Source organism: Sycon ciliatum, chromosome 12 (assembly GCF_964019385.1).
Source record: "Sycon ciliatum chromosome 12, ocSycCili1.1, whole genome shotgun sequence".
In the NCBI taxonomy this organism is placed as follows: domain Eukaryota; kingdom Metazoa; phylum Porifera; class Calcarea; order Leucosolenida; family Sycettidae; genus Sycon; species Sycon ciliatum.
The window spans coordinates 26,546,486-26,573,886 of record NC_088654.1 but is presented as its reverse complement, the minus strand read 5'-3'; the positions used below and the strand labels follow the sequence as shown (position 1 = coordinate 26,573,886).

Sequence of the window (27,401 nt, the reverse complement as noted above, 5' to 3'; positions counted from 1 at the left end):
GTGAAATAGGACGATAATTTTGTTAGAGGACCAGAGGACCAGAGGACCAGAGGAGGGGAGAAGCAGAGGACCCGAGGACCAGGAGGAGGGGAGAAGCAGAGGACCCGAGGACCAGGAGGATCACGAGGACCAGGAGGACCAGGAGGACCGGGAGGACCAAGAGCAGGACCAGCATCAGGACCACGACAAGGACCAGGTCAAGGACCAGGACAAGGACCAGGACCAGGACAAGGACCAGGACCAGGACGAGAACCCGGACCAGGACAGGACCAGGTCCAGGACCGGACCAGGACCGGACCAGGACCAGGACCAGAGGAGCAGAGGGGCAGAAAAGCAGAGGAGCGGAGGACCAGACGAGGAGAGAAGAACAGGAGAAAAGGAACAGGGGAGCAGAGGCGCAGAGGCGCAGATCAGAAGAGGAGCAGGGGAGCAGAGGAGCAGAGGAGCAGAGGAGCAAAGGAGCAGAGCACCAGAGCACCAGAGCACCAGAGGACCCGAGGAGCAGAGGAGCAGATGAGCAGAGGTGCAGTTGACCAGAGGAGCAGATGAGCAGAGGACCAGAACCAGGACCAGGACCAGAGGACCAGGACCAGAGGACCAGGACCACGACCAGGACCGGGACAAGGACTAGGACCAGGATCAGGACCAGCAGCAGGATCGGGACCCGGACCAGGGCCATGACCAGGACCAGAGGAGCAGAGGAGCAGAGGAGCAGAGGAGCAGCCCCAACTGTCCGCATCCCAAGCGGCCGTGCTTCAGCGTCTGCAGGCCAGATTGGCACGAGTCGTTTTGAGACAGTACGGTGTGTTTCCCTCCGCTACTGAACCGAAGGCATCTCTGTTCGCGCACCTGCAATGGCCCAGTCTGGCATGGCGGCGACACATCCAGTGCCTCCGGGAGCTCCATCACCTGGTCCACCACCAGACTACTGCCCTTATGGGTTATGGAGCTGAGCTATAGTCTCTCCACCAGCACGCGGCGCCCTCTCCAACTTGTACCGCCTGCAAGGGCGAACAGCTACTCGCGTGCTTCCTTCCTCTTTGTTACCGCTGCCACCTGGAATTCTCTCCCCACTGACATTAGAACCACCCAAATTAGTCATTGCTTTGTGTCTCGTGTCCGTACTATCTTTGCCAACACCCGCTTCGAACCCGCTGGTTTCATTCCTTCCAGAGTTTCTATAACATAGTAAATAATGGTATGGCTGATTTCTACAGTATGCATTTGTTAGAACCCTTCCTCTTCTCAATCTATATGTTATAATTTTGCAGATATATTCCCAGTAAGCCATGAACGGAGACCCCCTCGACTTAGGCCTCGGCCTTTGGGGAATCCATAAATAAAAATTTAAAAAAAAGCAGAGGACCAGATGAGCAGAGGACCAGAGGAGCAGAAGGGTGGAGGAGCGGAGGATCGGAGGAGCGGAGACGCGGAGGGGCGGAGGACCGAAAGACCAGAGCACCAGAGGACCAGAGGAGCAGAAGACCAGAGGACCAGAGAAACAGAAGACCAGAGGACCAGAGGACCCGAGGACCAGGACCAGGACCAGGACCAGGATCAGGATCAGGACCAGGACCAGGACCAAAACAAAAACCAGAGCCAGGACCAGGATCAGAACCGGGATCAGGACCAGGACCCGGACCAGGAAAAGGACCAGGACCAGGACTAGGACCAGGACCAGGAGCAGAGGGGCAGAGGGGAAGAGGTGCAGAGGTGTCGAGTCCTCTGGTCCTGGTCCTCCTTGGTCTTCTGGTTCGCCTAGCCCTCCTGGTCCTCTGGTCCTCTGGGTCTCCGCTCCTCTGCTCTTCTGCTCCTCTGCTCCTCTGCTCTTCTGATCCTCTGCTCCTGGTCCTGGTCCTGGTCCTGGTCCAGGTCCTGGTCCTGGTCTTGGTCCTGGTCCTGGTCCTGGTCCTGGTCCTGGTACTCCGCTCCTCCGCTTCTCCGCTCCTCTGCTCCTCTGGTACTGGTCCTGGTCCTGGTCCAGGTCCTGGTCCTGGTCCAGGTCCTGGTACCGATCCTTGTCCTGATCCTGGTCCTGGTCCTAATCCTTTCGCTGGTCCTGGTCCTGGTCCTGGTCCTGGTCCTGGTCCTGGTCCTGGTCCTGGTCCTGGTCCTGGTCCTGGTCCTGGTCCTGGTCCTGGTCCAGGAGCAAAGGAGCAGAGGAGCAGAAGCACAGATGAACAGAGGAGCAGAGGAGAAGGGGAGCAGGGGAGCAGAGGAGCAGAAAAGCAGAGGAGAAGGGGAGCAGGGTAGTGAAGGAGCGAAGGAGCGGAGGACCGGAGGAGCGGAGGAGCGGAAAAGCGGAGGAGCGGAGTAGCGGAGGAGCCGAAGAGCCGAAGAGCCGAGGAGCGGAGGAGCGGTGGAGCGGAGGATCGGAGGAGCGGTGGGGCGGAGGAGCGGAGGAGCGGAGGACCAGAGGACCAGAGGACCTGTGGAGCAGAGGAGCAGTGGAGCATACGAGCAGAGGACCAGACGACCTGAGGAGCAAAAGAGCAGAGAAGCAGAGGGGCAGAGGAGCAAAGGGGCCGAGGTCCTGGTCCTGGTCCCTGTCCTGGTCCTCGACCTGGTCCTGGTCCTGGTCTCGGTGCTGGTCCTGGTCCTGGTCCTGGTACTGGTCCTGGTCCTGGTTCTGGTTCTGGTTCTGGTTTAGGTCCTGGTACTCTGGTCCTCTGGTCCTGGTCCTCCTGGACCTCCTGGTCCTCTGGTCCTCTGCTCCTCTGCTAATCTGCTACTCTGCTACTCTGCTCCTCTGGTCCTCGCGTGCTCTGCTCCTCTGTTCCTCTGCTCTTCTGCTCCTCTGCTCCTCTGCTCTTCTGCTCTTCTGCTCCTCCGCTCCTCTGCCCTTCTGCTCTTCTGCTCCTGGTACTCTGGTCCTCCTGGTCCTCCTTGTCCCCCCGGTCCTTCTGGTCCTCTGGTTCTCTGCTACTCTGCTTCTCTTATCCTCTGCTTCTCTGCTCCTCGGCTCCTCTGTTCCTCTGCTCCTCTGCTCCTCTGCTTCTCTGCTCCTGTGCTCCTGTGCTCCAATGCCCTTTTGCTCTTCAGCACCTCTGCTCCTCTGCTAATCGGCTCCTCTGCTCCTCTGGTACTGGTCTTGGTCAAGTTCCTGGTCCTGGTCAGGGTCCTGGACCTGGTCCTGGTCCTGGTCCTTGTCCTCTCGCTAGTCCTGGTTCTGGTCCTGGTCCTAGTCCTTCTCCTGGTCCTGCTCCTCGTCCTGGTCCTGGAGTAGAGGAGCAGGGGAGCAAAGGAGCCGAGGAGCAGGGGAGCAGGGTAGTGGAGGAGCGGAGAAGCAGAGGAGCGGAGGAGCGAAGGAGTGGAGAAGCGAAGGAGCGGAGAAGCGGAGGAGGGGAGGAGCGGAGGAGCGGAGGTGTGGAGGAGCAGATAAGCGGAGGAGCGGAGGAGCGGAGGAGCGGAGGAGCGGAGGAGCGGAGGAGCGGAGGACCGGAGGAGTGGAGGAGCGGAATAGCGAAGGAGCGGAGGAGTGGAGGGGCGGAGGAGCGGAGGAGAGGAGGACCAGAGGACCAGAGGACCTGAGGACCTCAGGAGCAGAGGAGCAGTGAACCATACGAGCAGAGGACCAGAGGACCAAAGGAGCGGAGGGGCGGAGGGGCGGAGGGGCGGAGGAGCGAAGCAGCGGAGGAGCGAAGGAGAGGAGCGGAGGAGCGGAGGGGTGGGGGGGGGGGGGCGAAGAAACGGAGGAGCGGAGGACCAGAGGACGAGAAGACCTGAGGAGCAGAGGACCAGAGGACCAGAGGAGCGGATGGCGGAGGAGCAGAGGAGCAGAGGAGCGGAGGAGAGGAGGAGCGGAGGGGCGGAGGACCAGAGGACCAGAGGACCTGAGGAGCAAAGGAGCAGAGGAGCAGTGGAGAATCCGAGAAGAGGACCAGAGTACAAGAGGACTAGAGGAGCGGAGGAGCGCAGGAGCGGAGGAGCGGAAGGGCGGAGGAGCGGAGGAGCGGAGGAGCAGAGGGCCAGGAAGACCAAGAGAACCAGGAGGACCAGAGAACCATGAGGACCAGGAAGACCAAGAGGACTAGGCAGACCAGGAGGACCAGGAAGATCAAGAGGACTAGGCGGACCAGGGGAACGAAGAGGACCAGGACCAGGACCAGGACCAGGACAAGGACCAGGACAAGGACCAGGACAAGGCCCCCGGACCAGGACCAGAACTAGTACCAGGACGAGGACGAGGACGTGGACCAGCATCAAGACAGGGATCAGGGCCAGGATCAGGACCAGGACCAGGACCCGGACCAGGAAAAGGACCAGGACCAGGACCAGGACTAGGACACGGAGCAGAGGAGCATAGGAGCCGAGGGGAAAAGGTGCAGAGGAGAAAAGGAGCAGAGGTCCTGGTTCTGGTCCTGGTTCTGGTTCTGGTACTCTGGTCTTCTGGTACTGGTCCTCTTTGTACTCATGGTTCTTCTGGTCCTCCTCGTTTTTCTGCTCCTCCTGGTCCTCCTGGTCCTCTGGTCCTCTGGTCCTCTGGTCCTCTGGTCCTCTGCTCCTCTGCTAATCTGCTCCTCTGCTCCACTGGTCCTCTGCTCCTCTGCTCCTCTCCTCCTCTGCTCCTCTGCTCTTCTGCTCCTCTGCTCCTCTCCTCCTCTGCTCTTCTGCGCCTGGTACTCTGGTTCTCTGGTCCTGGTGCTACTGGTCTTCCTGGTCCTTCTGGTATTCCTGGTATTCCTGGTCCTCGTGGTTCTCCTGGTTCTCCTGGTCCTCTGGTCCTCTGGGCGTCTGGTTCTCTGCTCTTCTGCTGCTCTGCTCCTGTGCTCCTGTGCTCCTGTGCTCCTGTGCTCCTCTGCACCTCTGCTCCTCTGCTCCTCTGCGCCTCTGCTCCTATGCTCCTCAGCTCCGTTTCCTGGTCCTAGTACTGGTCCTGGTGCTGGTCCTTTTCCTGGTCTTGGTCCTGCCCCTGGTTCTGGTCTTGGTCCTGGTGCCGCTCCTCCACTCCTCCGCTCCTCCGCTCCTCTGCTCCTCTGCTTCTCTGTTACTGGTCCTGGTCCTGGTCCTGGTCCTGTCGCTGGTCCTGGTTCTGGTTCTGGTCTTGGGCCCTGTCCTGGTCCTGATCGTGGTCCTGGTCCTTGGAGCAGAGGAGTAGAGGTGCAGAGGAGCCGAGGTTCAGAATAGCAGGGTAGTGAAGGAACGGAGGAGCAGAGGAGCGAAGGAGCGGAGGAGCGGCGAAGCGGAGGAGCGCGCAGCGGAGGAGCGGAGGAGCGGAGGAGGGAAGGAGCGGAGGGAAGGAGGACCAGAGGACCAGAGGACCTGAGGACCTGAGGAGCAGAGGAGCAGTAGATCTGTGGAGCATATGAGCAGAGGAGCAGTGAAGCATACGAGCAGAGAACCTGAGGACCAGAGGAGTGGAGGATCGGAGAAGCGGAGGAGCGGAGGGGTGGAGGAGCGGAGGAGCGGGGGACCAGAAGACCACAGGACCTGAGGAGCAGAGAAGCAGTGGAGCATACGAGCAGAGGACCAAAGAACCAGAGGACCAGAGGACCAGAGGACCAGAGGACCAGGAAGACAAAGAGGATCAGGAGGACCAGGAGGACCAGGAGGACCAGGAGGACCAGGACCAGGACCAGGACCAAGACAAGGACCAGGACAAGGACCAGGACCCGCACCAGCATAAGGCCCAAGGACCAGGCCCAGCACCAGGACCAGAACCTGGACCAGGAACAGGATCAGGACAATGACCTGGACCAGGATCAAGACAAGGACCAGGACCAGGACCGGGACCAGGATCATTACCAGGATCAGGACCAGGACCAGGCCCAGGACCAGGACCAGAGGACCAGGACCGGGACCATGACTAGGATCAGGACCATCAGCAGAGGAGCGGAGGTGCAGAGGAGGAGAGGGGCAGAGGGGCAGAGGAGCAGAGGAGCAGAGGAGGAGAGGAGGAGAGGTCCTGGTCCTGGTCCTTGTCCTGGTCCTGGTCCTGGTCCTGGTCCTGGTCCTGGTCCTGGTCCTGGTCCTGGTCCTTATCCTGGTCCTGCTACTGGTGTTGGTCCTGGACCTGGTCCTGGCCCTGATCTTAGTCCTGGCCCTGGTCCTGGTCCCGGTTCTGCTCCTGCTCCTAGTGCTGGTCCTGGTCCTGGTTTTGGTATTGGTTCTGGCCCTGGTACTCTGGTCCTCTGATCCTGGTCATCCTGGTCCTACTGGTCCTCCTCGTCGGCCTTGTCCTCCCGGTCCCCCTGATCCTCCTGGTCCTATGGTCCTCTACTCCTCTGCTCCTCTGCTAATCTGCTCCTCTGCGCCTCTGGTGCTCTGGTCCTCAAGTCCTCTGCTCCTCTGCTCCTCTGCTATTCTGGTCTTGTGCCCCTCTGCTCCTCTGCTCTTCTGATCTTCTGCTCCTGGTACTAGGGTCCTCTGGTCCTGGTCATCCTTGTTCTCCTCGTCCTCTGGTCCTCTGGTTCTCTGCTCCTCTGCTCCAATGCTCCTCTGCTCCTCTGCTTCTCTGTTCCTCTGCGCCTGTGCCACTGTACACCTGTGCGCCCGTGCTCCTTTGTACTTCTGCTCCTCAGCACCTCTGCTCCTCTGCTCCTCGGCTCCTCTGCTCCTCTGGTACTGGTCTTGGTCAAGGTCCTGGCCCTGGTCCGGGTCCCGGACCAGGTCCTGGTCCTGGTCCTCTCGCTGGTTCTGGTTCTGGACCTGTTCCTGGTCCTTGTCCTGGTCCTGGAGCAGAGGAGCAGAGGAGCAGAGGAGCAGAGGAGCAGAGTAGCAGAGGAGCAGAGTAGCAGGGTAGTGGAGGAGCGGAGGAGCAGAGCAGCGGAGGAGTGGAGGAAAGAAAGACCGAAGGAGCGGAGGACCAATCGAGCGGAGAAGTGGAGAAGCAGAGGAGCGGAGGAGCGGAGGAGCGGAGGATCGGAGGGGTGTAGGAGCAGAGGAGCGGGGGACCAGAAGACCAGAGGACCTGAGGAGTAAAGGAGCAGTGGAGCATATGAGCAGAGGACCAGAGGAGCGGAGGGGCGGAGGGACGGAGGAGCGGAGGAGAGGAGGAGCGGAGGGGATGAGGGGCGGAGGAGCGAAGGAGCGGAGGACCAGAGGACCAGTAGACCTGAGGAGCAGAGGACCAGAGGACCAGAGGATCAGAGGATCAGAGGACCAGAGGAGTGGAGGGGTTGAGGGGCGGAGGAGCGGAGGAGCGGAGGAGAGGAGGAGCGGAGGGGTGAAGGGGCGAAGGAGCGGAGGAGCGGAGGACCAGAGGACCTAAGGAGCAGAGGAGCAGAGGAGCAGTGGAGAATCCGAGCAGAAGACCAGAGTACCAGAGGACTAGAGGAGCGGATGAGCGGAGGAGCGGAGGGGCGCAGGTGCGGAGGAGCGGAGGACCAGAGGGCCAGGAAGACCAAGAGGACCAGGAGGACCAGGAGGATCAGGACGACCAGGAGGACCAGGAGGACCAAGAGGACTAGGCGGACGAAGAGGACCAGGAGGACAAAGAGGACCAGGACCAGAACCAGGACAAGGATCAGGACAAGGACCAGGACCAGGACCAGGACAAGGCCACAGGACCAGGACCAGGACCAGCACCAGGACCAGAACCCGGACCAGGACCAGGACCAGGATGAGGCCCAGGCCAAGAACCAGGAGCAGGACCAGAGGAGCAGATGGGCAGAGGAGCAGAGGAGCAGGGGAGCAGAGGACCAGATGAACAGAGGAGCAGAGAAGCAGAGGTCCTCGTCCTAGTTCTGGTCCTGGCCTTTGGTCCTGGTATTCTAGTCCCCTGGTCCTTGTCCAGGACCAGAACCAGGACTAGGGCCAGGACCAGGACGAGGACCAGAACTAGGACCAGGACGAGGACCAGGACAAGGACCAGGACCGGCACCAAGACCAGGATCAGAGCCAGGATCAGGACGAGGACCAGGACCCGGACCAGGAAAAGGACCAGGACCAGGACCAGGACCAGGACACGGAGCAGAGGAGCATAGGAGCAGAGAGGCAGAGGGGCAGAGGGGCAGAGGAGCAGAGGAGCAAAGGAGCAGAGGTCCTGGTCCTGGTCCTTGCTCTGGTTCTGGTCCTGGTACTCTGGTCTTCTGATCCTGGTCCTCCTTGTCCTCCTGGTTCTCCTGGTCCTCCTCGTTCTCCTTTTCCTCCTGGTCCTCCTGGTCCTCCTGGTCCTCTGGTCCTCTGGTCCTCTGGTCTTCTGCCCCTCGACTAATCTGCTCCTCTGGTCCTCTGCTCCTCTGCTACTCAGCTCCTTTGCTCTTCTGCTCTTCTGCTCCTCTGCTCCTCTGCTTTTCCGCTCTTCTGCTCTTCTGCTCCTGGTACTCTGGTCCCCTGGTTCTGGTCCTACTGGTCTTCCTGGTCTTCCTGGTCCTCTTGGTACTCCTGGTCTTCCTGGTCCTCGTGGTTCTCCTGGTGCTCCTGGTCCTCCTGGTCCTCTTTTTCTCTGGTCCTCTGGTTCTCTGCTCTTCTGCTGCTCTGCTTCTCTGCTCCTGTGCTCCTCTGCGCCTATGCTCCTCTGCTCCGTGTGCTGCTCTAGTCTTCTGCTCTTCAGCACCTCTGCTCTTGTGCTCTTCTGGTTCTGGTCCTGGTCCTGGTCCTGGTTCCGCTCCTCCGCTCCTCCGCTCCTCTGCTGTTCTGCTCCGCAGCACCTCTGCTCCTCTGGTACTGGTCCAGGTCTTGGTCCTCTCGCTGGTCCGGGACCTGGTCCTGGTCCTGGTCCTGGTCCTGGTCCTGGTCCTCTTGCTGGTCCTGGTTGTGGTCCAGGTCCTGGTCCTGGTCCTTGTACTGGTCCTGGTCCTAGTCCTGGTTCTGGAGCAGAGGAGCAGCGGAGCAGAGGAGCAGCGGAGCAGAGAAGCAGGGGAGCAGGCGAGCAGGGTAGTGGAGGACCGGAGGAGCCGAGGAGCCGAGGAGCGGAAGAGCGGAGAAGCGGAGGAGCGGAGGAGAGGAGGAGCGGAAGAGCGGAGGGGTGGAGGAGCATAGGAGCAGAGAACCATAGGACCAGAGGACCAGAGGACCGGAGGAGCGGAGGAAAGGAGGAGCAGAGGACCAAAGAACCAGAGGACCTGAGGAGCAGTGGAGTATACGAGAGGACCAGAGGGCCAGAGGCGCGGAGGAGCGGAGGAGCGGAGGAGCGGAGGAGCGGAGAAGCGGAGGGTCGGAGGGCCGGAGGAGCGGAGGAGCAGAGGAGGGGAGAAGAGGGGGGGGGGCGAAGGGGCGGAGGAGCGGGTTACCAGAGGACCAGAGAACCTGAGGAGCAGAGGAGCAGTGGAGCATACGATCTGAGAACCAGAGAACCAGAGGAGCGGAGGAGCGGAGGAGCAGAGGAGTGGAGGCGCGGAGGAGCGGAGGACCACAGGACCTGAGGAGCAGAGGAGCAGTGTAGCATACGAGCAGAGGACCAGAGGACCAGAGGACCAGGAAGACCAAGAGGACAAGGAGGACCAGGACCAGGAGGACCAGAGGACCAGGAGGACCAGGAAGACCAAGAGGACCAAGAGGACCAGGAGGACCAGGACCAAGACAAGGACCAGGACAAGGACTATGACCAGGACCAGAACCAGAACCAGGACCAGGATAAGGCCCCTGAAACAGGACCAGGACCAGCACCAGGACCAGAAGCCGGACCAGGACCAGGACAGGACCAAGACCAGGACCAGGACCAATACAAAGACCAGGATCAGGATCAGGATCAGGACCAGGACCAGGACCAAGACAAGGACCAGGACCAGGACCAAGACCATGAAAAGGACCAGGACCATGAGCAAAGGAGCAGGGGAGCAGGATAGTGGAGGAGCGGAGGAGCGGAAGAGCGAAGGAGCCAAGGAGCGGAGGCGCGGAGAAGCGGAGGAGCGAAGAAGAGGAGGAGCGGAGGGGTGGAGGAGCGGAGGAGCGGAGGACCAGAGGACCAGAGGACCTGAGGAGCAGTGGAGCATACGTGATGAGGACCAGAGGATCAGAGGGGCGGAGGAGCGGAGGAGCGGAGGGGCGGAGGGCGGAGGACCAGAGGACCAGAGGAGCGGAGGAGCAGAGGAGCAGAGGAGTGGAGGCGCGGAGGAGCGGAAGGCCACAGGACCTGAGGAGCAGAGGAGCAGAGGAGCAGTGGAACATACCTATTACGAGCAGAGGACCAGAGGACCAGAGGACCAGGAAGAACAAGAGTACCAGGAGGACCACAAGACTAGAGGACCCGGAGGACCAGGAAGACCAAGAGGACCAGGAGGACCAGGAGAACCAGGAGGACCAGGAGCACCAGAAGGACCAGGACCAGGACCAAGGCAAGGGCCAGGACCAGGACCAGGACCAGGACCAGGACGTGGACCAGGACGAGGACAAGGCCACACGACCAGGACCAGGACCAGCAGCACGACCAGAACCCGGACCAGGACCAGGACAAGACCAGGACAAGGAACAGTACCAGGACAAGGACCAGGACCAGGATCAGGATCAGGATCAGGACAAAGACCAGGACCAGGACCAAGACAAGGATCAGGACCAGGACCATGAAAATGACCAGCACCAGGGCCAGGACTAGGACCAGGACCAGGAGCAGAGGAGCAGAGGAGCAGAGGGGCAGAGGAGCAGAGCAGCAGAAGGGCAGAGGAGCAGAGGTGCAGAGAAGCAGAGGAGCAGAGTTCCTGGTCCTGATCCTGGTCCTGGTCCTGGTCCAGGTCCTGGTGCTGGTCTTGGTGCTGATCCTGATCCTGATCCTGGTCCTGGTCCTTGTCATGGTCCTGGTTCTGGTCCTGGTACTTTGGTCCTCTGGTCCTCTGGTCCTGGGCTACCTGGTCCTCCTCGTCCTCTTGGTCCTCCTGGTCTTCCGCTTCTCTGGTCCTCTGGTCCTCACTGCTCCTCCGCTCCTCTGCTCTTCTGCTCTTCTGCTCCTCTGCCCCTCTGCTCCTCTGCTCTTCTGGTCCTGGTCCTCTGGTCCTCTGGTCCTGGTCCCCCTGGGCCTCCTGATCCTCTTGGTCCTCCCGGTCCTCCTGCTTCTCCTTGTTCCCCTGGTCCTCCTGGTCCTCTTGTCCTCTGGGCCTCTTGTTCTCTGCTCCTCTGCTCCTCTTCTCCTCTGCTCCTCTGCTCCTAAGCTCCTCTGCTCCTCTGCTTCTCTGTTCCTCTGCTCCTGTGCTCCTGGGCTTTTATGCGTCTGTGCTCCTCTGCTCTTCTGCTCTTCAGCACGTCTGCTTCTCTGCTCCTCGGCTCCTCTGCTCCTCTGGTACTGGTCCTGGTCCTGGTCAAGGTCCTGGTCCTGGTCCTGGTCCTGGCCCTTGTTCTGGTCCTGGTCCTGGTCCTGGTCCTGGTCCTGGTCCTGGTCCTGGTCCTGGTCCTGGTCCTGGTCCTGGTCCTGGTCCTGGTCCTCTCGCTGGTCCTGTTTCTGGTCCAGGTCGAAGGAGCGGACAAGCGGAGGAGCCAAGGAGCGGAGGAGCGGAGGAGCGAAGGAGCGGAGTACCGGAGGACCACAGAACCAGACAACCTGAGGAGCAAAGGAGCAGTGGAGCATACGAGCAGCTGACCGGAAGACCAGAGCCAAAGGAGCAGAGGAGCGGAGGAGCGGAGGGGCGGAGGAGCAGAAGAGCGGAGTAGCGGAGGAGCGGAGGAGCGGAGGGGCGGAGGGGCGGAGGGGCGGAGGGGCGGAGGGGCGGAGGGGCGGAGGAGCGGAGGGGCGGAGGGGCGGAGGAGCGGAGGAGCGGGGGACCAGAGGACCAGAGGACCTGAGGAGCAGAGGAGCAGAGGAGCAATGGAGCATACGAGCAGAGGCCCAGAGGACCGGAGGAGAGGAGGAGCTGAGGGGCGGAGGGGCGGAGGACCAGAGGACCAGAGGACCTGAGGAACAGAGCATTAGAGGAGGAGTGGAGCATAGGAGCAGAGGACCAGAGGACCAGAGGACCAGAAGACCAGGAGGACCAGAAAGACCAATAGGACCAGGAGGACCAGTAGGACCAGGAGGACCAGAGTATTGGACAGAGGAGCAGAGGTGCCGAGGAGCAGAAGAGCAGGCGGCAGGGGAGCTGCTTTCCCGCTCCCTTGCTCACCTGCTCAGCAGGGTAGCGGAGGGGCGGAGGAGCGGAGGAGTGGGGGAGCGGAGGAGCAGAGAAGCAGAGGAGCAGAGGAGCAGATGATCCGAAACGCAGAGGAGGACAGGAGCACAGGAACACAGGAGCACAGGAGCAGAGGAGCAGAAGAGCAGAGGAGCAGAGGAGCAGAGAAGCACAGTAGCACAGGAGCACAGCAGCAGGTGAGCAGGGGACCCGGGGAGCAGGGGAGTAGATGAGCAGAGGAGCATAGGAGCAGAGGAGCAGAGGAGGGGGGCAGCAGAGAAGCGGAGGAGCGGAGGAGCGGAGGGGCGAAGGGACGGAGGACCGGCGGACCGGAGGACCAGAGGACCTAAGGAGCAGAGGAGCAAAGGAGCAGTGGAGCATACGAGCAGAGGACCAGACGAGCAGATGAGCGGAGGAGCGGAGGGGCGGAGGAGCGGAGGACCATAGGACCAGAGGATCTGGGGAGCAGTTGAGCATTCGAGCAGAGGACCAGGAGGACCAGGAGGATCAGGAGGACCAGAGGCCCAGAGGCCCAGAGGACCAGGGTGACCAGGAAGACCAAGAGGACCAGGAGGACCAGGACAACCAGGAGGACGAGGACCAGGACCAGGAGCGGAGGGCCGGAGGACCGGACGACCGGAGGACCGGAGGAGCAGAGCAGCAGATGAGCAGAGGAGCAGAGGAACAGAGGAGCAGAGGACCAGAGGACCAGAGAACCAGGAGGACACGGAGGCTCAGGAAGACAAGGAGGGCCAGGAGGACCTCAAGAACCACGAGGACCAGGAGGACCAGAACCAGGACCAGCATCAGTACCAGGACCAGGACCAGAACCAGGACCAGGACCAGAAACAGGACCAGGACCAGAACCAGGACCAGGACCAGAACCAGAGAAGCAGAGGACAAGGGGAGCAGGAGGACCAGGAGGAGCAGGAGGACCAGGAGGACCTCTCCTCTGCTCCTGGGCTCCTCTGCCTCTCTGCTCCTGTGCTCCTCTGCTCGTCAAGACCTCTGCTCCTCAGGTCCTCAGGTCCTCTGGTCCTCCGCTCCTCCGCCCCTCAGGTCTAGGACCAGGACCAGGACCAGCATCAGGGGCAGGACCAGGACCAGGACCAGGACCAGGACCAGGACCAGGACCAGAACCAGGACCAGGACTAGGACCAGGACCAGAAGCAGGACCAGGAGCAGGACCAGGAGTCGGACCTGGACCAGGACAGGACCAGGACGAGGACCAGGACCAGGACCAGGACCAGGACCAAGACCAGGACGAGAGGAGCAGAGGACCAAAGGAGCAGAGGAGCAGAGGGGCACAGGAGCATAGGAGCAGAGAAGCACAGGAGAAGAGGAACAGGGGAGCAGAGGGGCAGAGCAGCAGAGGCGCAGAGGAGCAGAGGAGCAGAGGAGCTGAGCAGCAGAGGAGCAGAGGAGCAGAAGAGCAGAGGAGCAGAGGAGCAGAGGAGCAGTGGAGCAGAGGAGCAGAGGAACAGAGGAGCAGAGAAGCATTAGAGCAGAGGAGCGGAGGGGCGGAGGAGGGGAGGAGCGGAGGAGCGGAGGACCAGAGGAGCAGAGGAGCAGAGGACCAGAGGACCCGAGGACTAGGACCAGGACCAGGACGAGGACCAGGTCCAGGGCCAGGATCAGGATCAGGATCAGGACCAGGACCAGGACCAAGACAAGGACCAGGACCAGGATCAGGATCAGGATCAGGACCAGAACCAGGACCAGGACCAGGACCAGGACCAGGACCAGGACCAGAACCAGGACCAGAACCAGGACCAGGACGAGGCCGAGTTAAGACCAGGACGAGGACGAGGACGAGGACCATGACCATTGCCAGGACCAGGACCAGGACCGGGACCTCAGGTCCTGTGGTCCTCCGCTCCTCCACTCCTCCACTTCTCCGCTCCTCCGCTGCTTCGCTCCTTTGCTACCCTGCGTCACTACTCCTCTGCTCCTCTACTCCTCCACTCCTCTGCTCTTCTGCTCCTTTGCTTCTCCGCTCTTCTGCTCGTCTTCTCCTCATTTTCTCTGCTCCTCGGCTCCTCTGTTACTGGTCCTGGTCTTGGTCCAGGTTCTGGTCCTGGTCCTGGTCCTGGAGCAGTGGCGCAGAGGAGCTGAGGAGCAGGGGAGCTGCTCCCATGCTCCCCTGCTCAGCAAGGGAGGAGGGTAGCGGAGGGTTTGCGTGGGGTGATCTACGCCTGTGGATTTGGAACTTGCTTGGGGGTTATCTACGCCTGTGGATTTGGAACTTTGCTTTGGAGTGATCTACGCCTGCGGATTTGGAACTTTGCTTGTGGGTAATATCCGCCTGTGGATTTGGAAATTTGCTTCTTTTTTCTTAAAGGGGAAGTATACCCTAAAATTAAATTTTCACCAGTGGTAGTCTTCGGGGTGCTGAGTCGAATGGTCTTGGTCCGAGGAAGCTGCGACGCTCCCTTCCTACTTGAATCCCAATCGAACTCGCGCACTTCCACCGAAACTGGGTGACTGCGCCCTACTAGATGGGGATTTGTATGCAAAATGTCACGAAAAGCGCCATTTCGTTCTTATAAAAGCACGGATGACCGCGATTGGCCCATATGTTGTAGTCTTTTGGACGCTGAGTCGACTGGTTTTGGTCCGAAAAGGCTGCGATGCAGCGTTCCTCCTTTATTCCCAATCGAACATGGCTGAACAAGCGGTCACGTGCTCCTGCGTACACCAGTCACCTGGTCACCGTGCCTGCAGGGTACAACTTACTAGCCTGTTTGACCTTTTTTGGGTGCAGTCCTGTCACTCGAGTTGAACCTTGGTGTGAAAGTTGTCGCCTGCTGGCGCGGTGACCAGGTGATTTGGGCAACCAGGACCACGTGACCGCTTCTTCAACCATGTTCGATTGGGAATAAAGGAGGAATGCTGCATCGCAGCCTTTTCGGACCAAAACCAGTCGACTCAGCGTCCAAAAGACTACAACATATGGGCCAATCGCGGTCATCCGTGCTTTTATAAGAACGAAATGGCGCTTTTAGTGACATTTTGCATACAAATCCCCATCTAGTAGGGCGCAGTCACCCAGTTTCGGTGGAAGTGCGCGAGTTCGATTGGGATTCAAGTAGGAAAGGAGCGTCGCAGCTTCCTCGGACCAAGACCATTCGACTCAGCACCCCGAAGACTACAACTGGTGAAAATTTAATTTTTGCCTTATCTTCCCCTTTAAAAAAAAACCTATTTGAGGGATTTCCCAAAGGACGAAGCCTAAATCAAGGGGGTCTCCGAGACTAAAATATAATTAATATACGTGTACAATACGTGTACAATAGGGTGCAATTTTTAAAAGGAAGAAAATATTTTAAGACATAAAGAAAGATTAACGTGAAGAGATTAATTAAGAAGTCCGAGTAGAAGCAAGCGAAAAAGGGTACTGGTAAAGAAGGAGGGTAATCTTGAAGTGGAAAAACCTCGAGGATGGAATCTATAGCTATGGAAATGGGACGTATCGTGGCGGCTAAATACACCACGGGTTTCAGATATCCTAATCTCGGTAGGCAGGGAGTTCCACGTGGTGATCATGGAATGTAGTAGAGTGGAGCGGAAACAGGGACCAGTGTGAGTGGGCAGGAGGTAAAAGTGAGGACGTCGTGCACTCTTGGATAGAACTATGTTGAAATTATTAAAGGTTTCCGGGTAGCCATTGGCGGACTATGCTCGGCCAATCGTCAAATTATGCTTTTGATTATGCCACAATTATGCCAACAAATATACTGAATTATGCTCTGTTCCACTATGTATTCACGCTGTACATAAAGGATTGAGAAACCACGCATACACACCCGGCCATGCCCTAAGCATATGACTGTTTTGTCTAAACCGAAAGATTATGCCGACCTTACACGTTGGAATCCGTATATTATGCCGGAGCATAATTTTTTGACGAAATCTCAAGATTATGCCAAATATTATGCCGGCATAATCCGCCAAGGGCTATGACAAGGAGTCGTAGCTGGGGTATTTAAAAAAAACATCTGCAAGCTTTCTGACAAAGCTGTATTATGCCCCTAAGGCTAAGCATAATTTTTGTCTAAACCGAAAGATTATGCCGACCTTACACGTTGAAATCCGTATTGTATTGATTTATTTATTTGAATTCGGTATCTCAACAGTACAATGTACAACTTGGGAAGATCCGAATGACATAGATACATAAACATAAAAGTGGAGTAGGTGCTACAGCTGATCATTTTATCGTATACTATGCCGGAGCATAATTTTTTGACGAAATCCCAAGATTATGCCAAATATTATGCCGGCATAATCCGCCAAGGGCTATTTCCGGGTATTGGCGGCTTTCGAGTGATCTACACCTGTGGATTTGGAACTTTGCTTGTGAGCAGGGAGTAGTACAATACCTGCTTGTGAGTGATCTACGCCTGTGGATTTGGAACAGGGAGTCGTAAAATACCCATATATTTTACGACTCCCTGATTTGGAACTTTACTTGTGGTGATCTACGCCTGTGGAATTAGTCAGGTAGTCGCTAGTCACAGTGCATTTTGAATGTGAGACCGTCCGTGCCTGGCGAAGTGGTCGGTAGTACCAGGCTGGTCGCTAGTCATGGTGGTCTTTAGTTACAGGTTTTACTGTATTTGCGTGTGCCACACTGTGCAGAACCTCATCTCAGTGTAGAAATCTGGACCCAAAACACCTGAAGCTGTAGACTCTAACCCAGGCACCTGCTCTCTACGTGACTTCTCTACATTTCACGTGTAGCAGAACATCACTGATGTCACTGAAACAGATCACAATGATAAACAACATACATATCACATGCGGCACTGAAACAGATCACACCCACACACACCCACACACACGCACACGCACACACTCACAAGCACACGCACACGCACACACACACACGCACACACACACACACACACACACACACACACACACAAACACACACATATGTACAACATACCTATGGCATGCACTGGCAGGAGGCAGGTGTCTTTCTGTGAAAAGGGAAATGTCGTGCGAACTGGTCCGTGCACCAGTGTAAAGGACTTGAGTGAGTCCTGGATGCGGTCAGCAGTGCTGGAACCGGAGCTGGCCACTCGATATCACATAATGACAGTTGCAGCATGCAATGGTACTGCGCAATTCATGCAACAAGCCTCGACAGTCACGAATGGCTCTTTTGAAACTTCGACACGGCATCATATCTAGAGGAAAAACATGCAGGTAAAAGGGACAGATAATTATACTGTAAGAAGTAGTCATGCTCATGTTGCCTTTAACATCTATGCTGTGGAACGACCGGGGTCTGGCTTGATGTGCGGTGGAAGAGCATCCCTCCAGCCAGCCACTAATGTCTCTTTCAACTGCACAATAACCCCCTCCACTCCTCTCTCGTAAGCCTTGTTCACGTTCTCATCGTTGTAGTTGGTCGACGGAGTGGAGTGGTCGTAAAGCTCTCTGCCCCAGACCTCGGTCCAGTTGGGGATGGCGTTTGTGTGATTGAAACGAACCCATTCAGTGTAGCGCCACTGCCAACGCAGACACGGACAAAGACACAGACACAGACACGGACACAGACACGGACACAGACACAGGATCAGACACAGACATGAGGAACAACCGGACAAAAGAGCGAGCAGAAGAGAGAGAGAGAGAGAGAGAGAGAGAGAGAGAGAGAAAGAAAGAGAGAAAGAAGAGAGAGAGAGAGAGAGAGAGAGAGAGAGAGAGAGAGAGAGAGAGAGAGAGAGAGAGAGGGAGAGGGAGAGAGGGAGAGAGAGGGAGAGAGAGAGTAAAATAAGTGCAGACAGAGCACATTCACTTATAACACATATCAAATTTTTCTTTCTCCTTTCTACACTTTTCCAGCATGAAGATTTTGATTGATTGCAATGGTAATATCAGCAGCCTTGACATTCTCTGGAATGAGCTTCGCAATACCAAATTAAGACCCATACTTTTCACGACTTCTACATTTAATACCTAGTTCATTTACTACTACCGTAGCGGACATTGGAACCCGTTGAGAAGTCTAGCGGCCACACGACGCAAGGCCTTGTATTCGCCAGCACAGCTGGTCGACTTTAACAGTATGTACGTGAAGTACAGTGCATGTATGCGATGAAAGCAATGTGGCCGCCGGCCCCCGTCACCTCATCAGTGCATGTATGCACTGAAAGCAATATGGTCGCCGGCCCCCGTCACCTCATCAGTGCATGTATGCGCTGAAAGCAATATGGGCGCCAGCCCCCGTCACCTCATCAGTGCATGTATGCACTGAAAGCAATATGGTCGCCGGCCCCCGTCACCTCATCAGTGCATGTATGCGCTGAAAGCAATATGGGCGCCGGCCCCCATCACCTCATCGGATTTCAATGTCCAAGACAGTGGTGCTGTTAAGTGAGAAACTTTCGCTAGATATTACATTTCGCTATTTTCGCGTCCATCGCACATTCGCGAATATAAATCGCCACAAACGTCTCCGTAAATTGATTGTAGACAGTACAAGATCCGTCTGAAGATACAGAATCGCAAAAGTTCCTCATCGTTAACCAGCCCAATTCGTGAAAACGGCCAATATGCACGCCGTGGAAGTTTATTGCTTTACGGTACTGTAATTGTACTACGCTGCCTATTGACATGAATTTCCAATCATTCTTTTTTTCCTTTTCTCTTTCTTGTCCCTTCCTGGCTCATACATAGCCGTGAAAATAGAAGACGTGAATACCATGTGTCAGCTGCCTACCTGATGTGTGCGGACAGTGTAACCCATCACAGCCTCGCCGGGACCTTTTGGGAATGTGTGATTTGGAAGAATGGTGAGTCCGCTGTTTGGCCTTGGATACTGAGAGAATGCAGCCTGCAGCGAATAGGGAAAAAACACCAAATGACAGAACCAGTCACAGCAGTTTGGGATAGACCCGGACATTGGCTACTGCACGTCACCCGAATATGGCATACAGACCATTCATATCGAGATCAGCACTGGCTCTGGCAACCTCCTTCAAAAACAGAATTGGAAGAGCATTTCAAGGCGGCCGGGGAAGCGCATAATGATTGTGAAAAAACTCAAAATTTGCCAAAATTTATGGCCAAAAGCTAGGATTAAACTCGGATGGAGAGTCAAGGATAAAAATCAAAAAAATCTTGCATTATCCTGATTATAATCGTTAGTGTTGGACAAAATGGACAACTTGTAAACTTATGGTCCTCTCTTTCTTTTCAAAGCTAACGTTAGAAAAAGAAAGAAAGATTCGCAGTTCGCGTGAGACTCGGCTGGACCGAATTTTCCGCATCAGCTGGGACGCTACCACCCTCAAGTATCAAGTTGCAGATGTAGCTCCTAAAGTGGTGGAAGGTGAGTAGATCAGACCCACCACCAAAGTGGTCAAAGACAGAAAATCCCATTCGCTGCATCCATGCTTCTCTCGTGCCAGGCCACGAGTTCCCAATAACTGTGGGTCGCAGCACGGCTGGAAAAAATCCTTCCGCTTGAAAGCAGGACTTGAACCTGGTACCCTCTGTTTCTCAATCATGGTCTTAGACGATCCCACGATGCCTGCCTCTTTTTAAAGCTAGGATATCATCTTTTTAAGAATAAAGTGCACATGACGATAGCTGACCGTACAAACATAAGTAGGCGGAAAGCTCCTCAGAGAATGCGCACCACTGTAAGACATGTATATATAACGAGGAAGTAAATTTAACGTTTTAACGGATGATATTTCTTCGTTATAATTATGATCCGTTGAGGCCGTACTGCTTCATATATGCTGTGTGTGGATACGGCAGAATACTGCAAGTTCGTTAACGTACTTTCTCGTTAACCTATGAATTTTGGACAATCGTAAATTTGCGACTCGTTATAATAACATGTCTTACAGTACACTTCACGATTGCTATGTTTCAAGGCTTTGTAGCCTCTCTGCACCCCACTGTATGTGTAATGGTCACGCGTTCTCAAGGGCATAGGAAGGAGCGTGAGGCGAGTGGGAACGATTCATCAAGCTCCTTACAGTTCAAACGTCTTCCACGCCACAATTGCTACGAGGCATGTTTCCATTTGGTAAGTTGTATGTTTTGATGGGATGAGACAGGAAGAGGAAAGGAAAGCAGAGTTGAGCCTATGTTACAACACACATCAGTTAGCGATTCAGGGCATCACGGTCAAACAAAGACAGAAATTAGCAAGCAACGGAATTCCGCCACCTTGCAGTTGATGTTCTCCGTTTCTCTCCTCATCAATCCCTACTTGTCTTTGTACATACTAGTAGTAGTACTGTTCTTTCAATCAAATCAACCCCTCGATAGGCATATTGTCTTTGGGTCATTTCATAGTAATAATAATAATAATAATAATCAACGATAAAGGTGAAGATGCAGCGCCTAAAGCGGTGGTATGTGTAAAGTGGTTATTTCTTTTCATTACACCAGTGGCACAAAGTTTTGCACTAGGTACCCTGAATGCAGTTTTGTTTCAGCAAAGTAGATCGTTGCTATACCAGAGCGTAAGTAAAACTCGGTGGTATGTGAGTAGACTAAACCCACAATAAAGTGGTCAATGATGGGAAATCGAATAGGCTTCATCAATGATAAAGGAAATGAAAGGTCATTTCGTAGCATATAGCAGAAGAAAGAGACAAAAAAGGGAAAATTGAGCTAGCCTTTCTTAAATATTACGGGGGCTGCGGAAACGCAAACCCCCACTATAAAAAAAATGGGCACCCGAGTTTCCCATGTTTGGGAAAATCGCAGGCCTCAGCCCCAATAGAGGGGCCTCATCCTGAGTGAGCTGCCTCCTTGATCACAGCTACCCCCGTGCCGGCGTTTAGTGAAGTAACTGCTGTGCATATCGCAGTATATATCTGGATATTAGCTACAGTGGAGACAGTTGCTAAACATTGTCTCTATGGGGACACGGGCACAAGTCACCAGCCATTGTCGAATGTATAAATTGCTTTAGGGAAAAAAGAGTTCCTCCTTGAGTGCAAAGAGACACCTATAGCGTAGCATGCCCTGCGGAGTTGTCATGGTGTCAAACAAAGGAAACTTGGGAATATGTTTGTCACGCAAACAACCAAGATGTTACCGAACGTAGACATTCTAGTCCACTTTGCCGCCTGGTGCCTGTGTTTATGGCAACAGCATATGCCAGAAGCAGAAGTGCACAACTCCACAAGTAGGTTCACGACAAGGCGATGCCTCGTTTACGTCTTTTAGCCGTCTTGATAAGCTGAGATCACAGATTGTGCTAGTGCAGCTGAGTCTGCTGTTGCTATGGGCAGCTTGTCTGCCATCACTAATCCAGAAATAATCCAAAAAGGGAACAGGCTTTCCCTGACCCCTAGCCTGCTGAACACTTTGGCCTATCATGTATCTGAAGGGAGTTAGTTGTTGACTCTTATTACGGAGAGCAAGCACATGATATCCTTGATGTGGTCAAGTGGTGTGCTTCACGGTATCATTCACGCCGGAACTGCTGCTGCTGCTGCATAGCCCCAAGTCTCAAGACTTGGCAACTTCATGCCTGCACCTGACTCTTGCGCTATGATACGCGCCGGAGTCGCCTATGATACCCCTCAGAATTTCCCACCTTGCTCCCCCTTATGTTCTGGCGGCCCGTTTTGGATCCATCAGTTGCCTGATGATCGTAGCAATACGTGAAACTCAGAGTTGTAACAAAGCTTCCGATATTTCTCTTGTGATATCCTTGATAACAAACCACTGATCTATGCTAGTATTCACTGGCAATAGTTAACACAGGTCTAGGCATACAGCCTGCCAGACGTCTTACCTTCTTCCATGTTTGCTGAGGATCCTTGAGCAGTGGTGCAACGCTGACACCTTCAACACAAACCGTGATGTTCTGTGGTCAGAGGAGTGCATAGTCACATACACATACATACAAGTATCAGGCACTGTAGTCATACGTGGCATTATCTGCTACCGTGGAGACAAAACCAACCGAGTGAAGCCAGGAAGTAAGAACCAAAATGAAAATGAAAACCAGGCAATAACCCGGCAATAACCCGGCAATAACCCGGCAATAACCCGGCAATAACCCGGCAATAACCCGGCAATAACCCGGCAATAACCCGGCAATAACCCGGCAATAACCCGGCAATAACCCGGCAATAACCAGGCAATAACCAGGCAATAACCAGGCAATAACCCGGCAATAACCAGGCAATAACCAGGCAATAACCCGGCAATGACCCGGCAATAACCTGGCAATAACCAGGCAATAACCAGGCAATAACCCGGCAATAACCCGGCAATAACCCGGCAATAACCCGGCAATAACCCGGCATTAACCTGGCAATAACCCGGCAATAAATAGAACGCTCACTCAATTGAAGTGTTCAGTACTTCGCCCTCATGCACATACCAGTGGCTGATGTTATATTCAAGCATATCACCCTTCTATATCGCCCTCCACCAATTCTTGTGATCCTTGACTGGTCCTATATTACCCATATCGCTGTAATATCGACCGCTTGTATCGACCGCGTGTATCGACCGCTTGTATCGACCGCTTGTATTGACCGCTTGTATCGACCACTTAGGCATTGTAATCTTTACATCAGTGCCTGGTATTGCAGTCATACATGTACATACATAGTCTGGTGCTGCAGTTTACAAAGGTCCATAATCAAGAGTATACAAACGTGTGGTTATGGATTAGTGCGCGGTGCACTGCTTTCATTACGTAACTTGCCTACATAGCGCCCAGTGACAATTCACACCCACCCATGATCTCTCCGAGACGCCAGCGTATCTGTACCTGCTTCACTTGTTTGGGTACCGACGCTATCTCTAAGTTTCGCATTGCGCTCACTCCATTTTTCTGCCATGGACTGTATGCTCTTGTCTTTGTCAGTGCACAGCTGATGTTCTTTTTATAAATTAAATTGTACGTCGATTGTTTAAATTCTACAACGTACATCAATTAAAAGGTTAATGATTTCCTTGTCTCAATTTGTGTCTTCATCTGTGCATATCAATTGTGCAATACGAGTAACACACGACTACGACTCTGTACTCAGAGTTTCAACCTTTTAGTCTTGGTATTACTCAAAGCTGAGCATAGGTTTGCAACGGTCAAAGGCACCAGACACAAATACATACATACATAAATACCTCCATATGCATACACACATACCCACACATGTATACACACACCCTCACGCACATACTTGGTCCGGCTCATCCCAATTGTCGCTCATCTATCGCCACTAAGAACAGGAGTTTTGTTACCGCTCTGTGAAATTTCCAATAGGCATAGTGAGGAAGCATGATACATGAATACTCTCCGCCAGAAGAAAAAAATTCAGCAATGGAATCTGGTGAAGCGAGTCGAAGAAGGGAAGCAAAGTTACAAGCAAAATATAATAAGTCAGCAAGGAAGCGCGTTCTGGCGCTCACGCTTTTACAGGTCCAGAGTTCATTCAACCCTGCATCACTCGAGAGCTGCTGCGTTACTTGAGCTAACATTTGCTGGTGTCTAGCTGCTGGCGTAGAGTATCTCTTGCTTTCTCAGCCTGTCGTATGGCAGCAATGGGAAAGGAACCGTTTTGGCTGTCACTTCGGTGCTTGAAGGAACCGTGGGCAGTGCGATCTGTGTGTCACTACAGTGTGTTTCAACTAGTGTTGAAAGGAGCGTATCTATAACAAACGAGCGAACAGTTCAACGAACGAGCAAGCTATCGAGCGAGCGAACGAGTTCCATTGATGTGGCAAATATATATATTTTTTCATATTTTTTTTAATTTAGGCCACACGTTTTTACTTCTATGTTTCTCGTCACCCGCACGCATACGATTCAGGAGTCTGGAAGAAAAAAAGAAAAAAAAACTGTGCTGCACTGACTGTGCATGTGGGGACCAGCACACTCATGCACATGTACATAATGTGGCCTGGCCTGCGCGACACATGATGCGAGGTCGGCATTTGTTGTGCGCAATCTAGCTGCACATGCACAGATTGTGATAGAAGCTCCTACCACATACTACAGTGTAGTTGCAAACCATGGATGCTTTTTGCATGGTGTATTGGTGGATTTTAGTGTGAACAAAGGTCTAGTAAACTTTATTTATTTTTTGGTCATTTTTATTTTTTTCCACCTCTCGTATACGTTTTTAGATTTTCAGGTGACGAGAAACATAGAAATAAAAACGTGTGGCCTTATACAAAAGAGAAAGGACCAAGAAACAACAAGTTACGCTATACTGTCCACTAACACCACCAGTTACTAAACAATCATCTCATGCGATAACATATTTTGCGTGTGCATTTTGCCTTCTTGTTCTGTTTATTCCATGGCTGGTAGCCCTCATTCATTATATTGGATGACACCATGTCATCCATGAATTGAGAATAATAATAATAATAGGTAAACAGTTTCCTCTGAGACAAAAATGCGATAATACTCATAAAAAGGACACACTTCAGGCTCATTACAAACATCTTGAAAGTTTTCGTCTTCACAAGTATACTTTCAAGCCTTCTCATCAGGTGAAATACAGGCAAGGGAAAAGGAACAGGAACAGTGGATTAAATACAGTAAGAAGGTGGTAAAACAGCGCAAAAAGAAAGAAAGAAAGAAAGAAGATAGCTAAAGTAAACAGCGAAAATTGCAATAATGACACAAAGGTGCAAATGCGAGAAAACTCAATAAGCGCGACATGTAGTGCGACAACAAGAGACAACCACTGGACATACATGTAACTAACGAGGTTTTGACGACCTACCTAACAGCCTAAGTGTGAATTTGATTTGTTTCTGCTTGCAAAGGTTGGGTTTCCTTGTGTGGATGTATACAGCTTCCAAAACTGTTTTACCACCTTCTTACTGTATTTAATCCACTGTTCCTGTTCCTTTTCCCTTGCCTGTATTTCACCTGATGAGAAGGCTTGAAAGTATACTTGTGAAGACGAAAACTTTCAAGATGTTTGTAATGAGCCTGAAGTGTGTCCTTTTTATGAGTAATAATAATAATAATAATAATAATTGCACGACACTGACCGACGGTACTGACGTTCTACAGGTAACTGGCTAACAGCTCCTGCAAATCTTGGATGCGCACTTCAACAGCCTTCCAACTTGGAAGGTTCTAAGTTATAGAAATAACATAAGGAGGGGAAGGTAGTTCCTTGGTCCTTTATCTTTTGTACGCCGGAGGCGATGATAGCGATGCTACAGCAGAAGCCATAGCAACTTGTGCTGGGATTGCACCATTCAACAGCTTGCAAGGCTGAAGAATTGGCCGCCACTATTCAGCCTGGTCTACACCACACAGCTATGAAGTGGTTTTTGATGGCCAGTGAATCCCTACTTTTTGGTTTTGGGTTTTTTATTATATTTTTTCCCACACACACATCACACCACATACTCCGGCATGCACTGGCTGTTGGTAACCACCCAGGAGAATGAAAGAAAAGTCAGGAAGACACACCCACACACACACACCCACACCCACACACACACACACGCGTGCGCGCGCATGACCACCATATGCTTACCGAACACACAATTGCTTACATGTGAGTGTGCAGGACACAGCTCTGGTGGAGGAAGCTCAGCAAGATCAGTGAGCGTCGGATAGATGTCAATCAACTCGACCAACGCATCTGTCTGCATACCGTTGTCAGTTATGCCCGGCACATGCAGGATGAACGGAACACGGGTGGCGTCTTCAAAGTTCTATAGACATAATGACACAAAGGCACGTGCACGCACGCATGCACACACAGGCATGCATGCTCCCACATCCATGAACACATCCACGTGCATACATATGTACACACATGCACACACACACACACACACACACACACACACACACACACACACACACACACACACACACACACACATGCGCGCCCATACAAACACACACACAACCACACACATGGACAGACGTCAATATTTGATGCAAATCCAGTGAACCCAGGGCGTGCTCAATGGCATGGACAGAACTTAGAACATAGTAGACACAGCAAAGGACGTTCAGGTGTGTGTTCATGCCACAAGGCAATCATTGTCAATCAGCAATCATCAAGGAAGTCAATGTCTGATGATATTCAGATTTGCAGCTTTCTTGCGGCAAGGCAATTATCACACAACGTTGTGTCGTGATTGTCTTGCTGACTGAAACTCGGATCAAACAACGAACCCGAATATCCTCTCCTGAAGTCTGAAAGTCGCCGATGTTTATCAAGGCTATAGCCAGAACAAAGATGAAGGAGGACATGGAACATCGGATGTTTTGTGAATTTACCTCCATTTTGTGCCGCCATTTTGGCCACTACTTTCGCCGACACCAGTAAGCAAGCGACCAGCTATTATCGGTATGTACTTCCATTCCATGTATTTATTCACAAGCCAAACCGGGAACTGGTCCTTTTACTGTGACTCATGCACTGCTGTGCAGCTGCATGATGTGATCCCATCATAGTTGATAAATATGGCGGTAAACACACGCCTGCCCATATTGCCAGGGGTGTCTTTACCACCATATTTATCAACCATAAAGTACAGCTGCAGTGGGGTCTTCAACTTCATGTTCCCATCATGCATATAGAAAGGCACACTGAAGGGTGGCACATGTATTTTGAAAGGGGCGGTCAAAAAGTGAAGGAGGACGCAGCGCCCTGTTATGTTGCTTTGCCGAGAACCCTGTATATTGTTGACAAGGAATGCTTGGCATCTATCGCCAAATGCTGAGATAGCGACGCTACGGTAAACGGCAAAGCTGTCTGAGTGGGTATAGAACTGTTCTAGACAATGGCGGTCAAGGGTACAGTATTCTCCATGACCCTTTACAACGCCCTGGTGTACACAAAAGAACGTTTTGAAGTAGTTGTTTGACCAGCGAATGCAAAAACAGAAGATTTTAAAATGTAGGATGCTCTACACTGTTTAAAAATACATTGAACGCACCGTGGATGACAGCACACCCCACACTCACACATCAAAATACACACACACACACACACATCAAAATACACATACACACACACACACATACACACACACACACACACACACACACACACACACACACACACACACACACACACACATGCGCGCCCATACAAACACACACACAACCACACACATGGACAGACGTCAATATTTGATGCAAATCCAGTGAACCCAGGGCGTGCTCAATGGCATGGACAGAACTTAGAACATAGTAGACACAGCAAAGGACGTTCAGGTGTGTGTTCATGCCACAAGGCAATCATTGTCAATCAGCAATCATCAAGGAAGTCAATGTCTGATGATATTCAGATTTGCAGCTTTCTTGCGGCAAGGCAATTATCACACAACGTTGTGTCGTGATTGTCTTGCTGACTGAAACTCGGATCAAACAACGAACCCGAATATCCTCTCCTGAAGTCTGAAAGTCGCCGATGTTTATCAAGGCTATAGCCA

General features: G+C 53.6%; 2 protein-coding genes and 1 pseudogene across 2 annotated transcripts in view; 1 reads left to right on the top strand and 2 right to left on the bottom strand.

Annotated features, from left to right (window-relative positions):
* Nucleotides 1-677: 677 nt before the first annotated feature.
* Nucleotides 678-3,531, top strand: LOC135828086 (another transcription unit protein-like). The gene is made up of 2 exons (XM_065340519.1): nucleotides 678-797; nucleotides 3,043-3,531. Exons 1-2 carry the CDS (start codon nucleotides 678-680, stop codon nucleotides 3,529-3,531), a joined length of 609 nt encoding a protein of 202 aa, XP_065196591.1.
* Nucleotides 3,532-16,916: 13,385 nt separating this feature from the next.
* LOC135828174 (iduronate 2-sulfatase-like) overlaps nucleotides 16,917-27,401 on the bottom strand; it is a 26,468-nt gene continuing 15,983 nt past the window's right edge. Inside the window, exons 10-13 of the mRNA XM_065340622.1 lie at nucleotides 25,503-25,664; nucleotides 21,757-21,828; nucleotides 18,709-18,822; nucleotides 16,917-17,494 (exon numbers count right to left, since the gene is read on the bottom strand). Coding sequence (XP_065196694.1) covers nucleotides 17,249-17,494; nucleotides 18,709-18,822; nucleotides 21,757-21,828; nucleotides 25,503-25,664 — 594 coding nt within the window. The 3' untranslated portion in view covers nucleotides 16,917-17,248. The remainder of the gene's footprint in view (nucleotides 17,495-18,708; nucleotides 18,823-21,756; nucleotides 21,829-25,502; nucleotides 25,665-27,401) is intronic.
* On the bottom strand, nucleotides 20,641-20,792 carry LOC135828971 (U1 spliceosomal RNA; annotated as a pseudogene).

Coding starts and splice junctions, on each gene's coding strand:
- LOC135828086 (XM_065340519.1), top strand. CDS start 678: ATGACCAGGACCAGAGGAGCAGAGGAGCAGAGGAGCAGAGGAGCAGCC. Junction 798..3,042: donor GCACGAGTCGTTTTGAGACA/GTACGGTGTGTT, acceptor TTTGCTCTTCAG/CACCTCTGCTCCTCTGCTAA.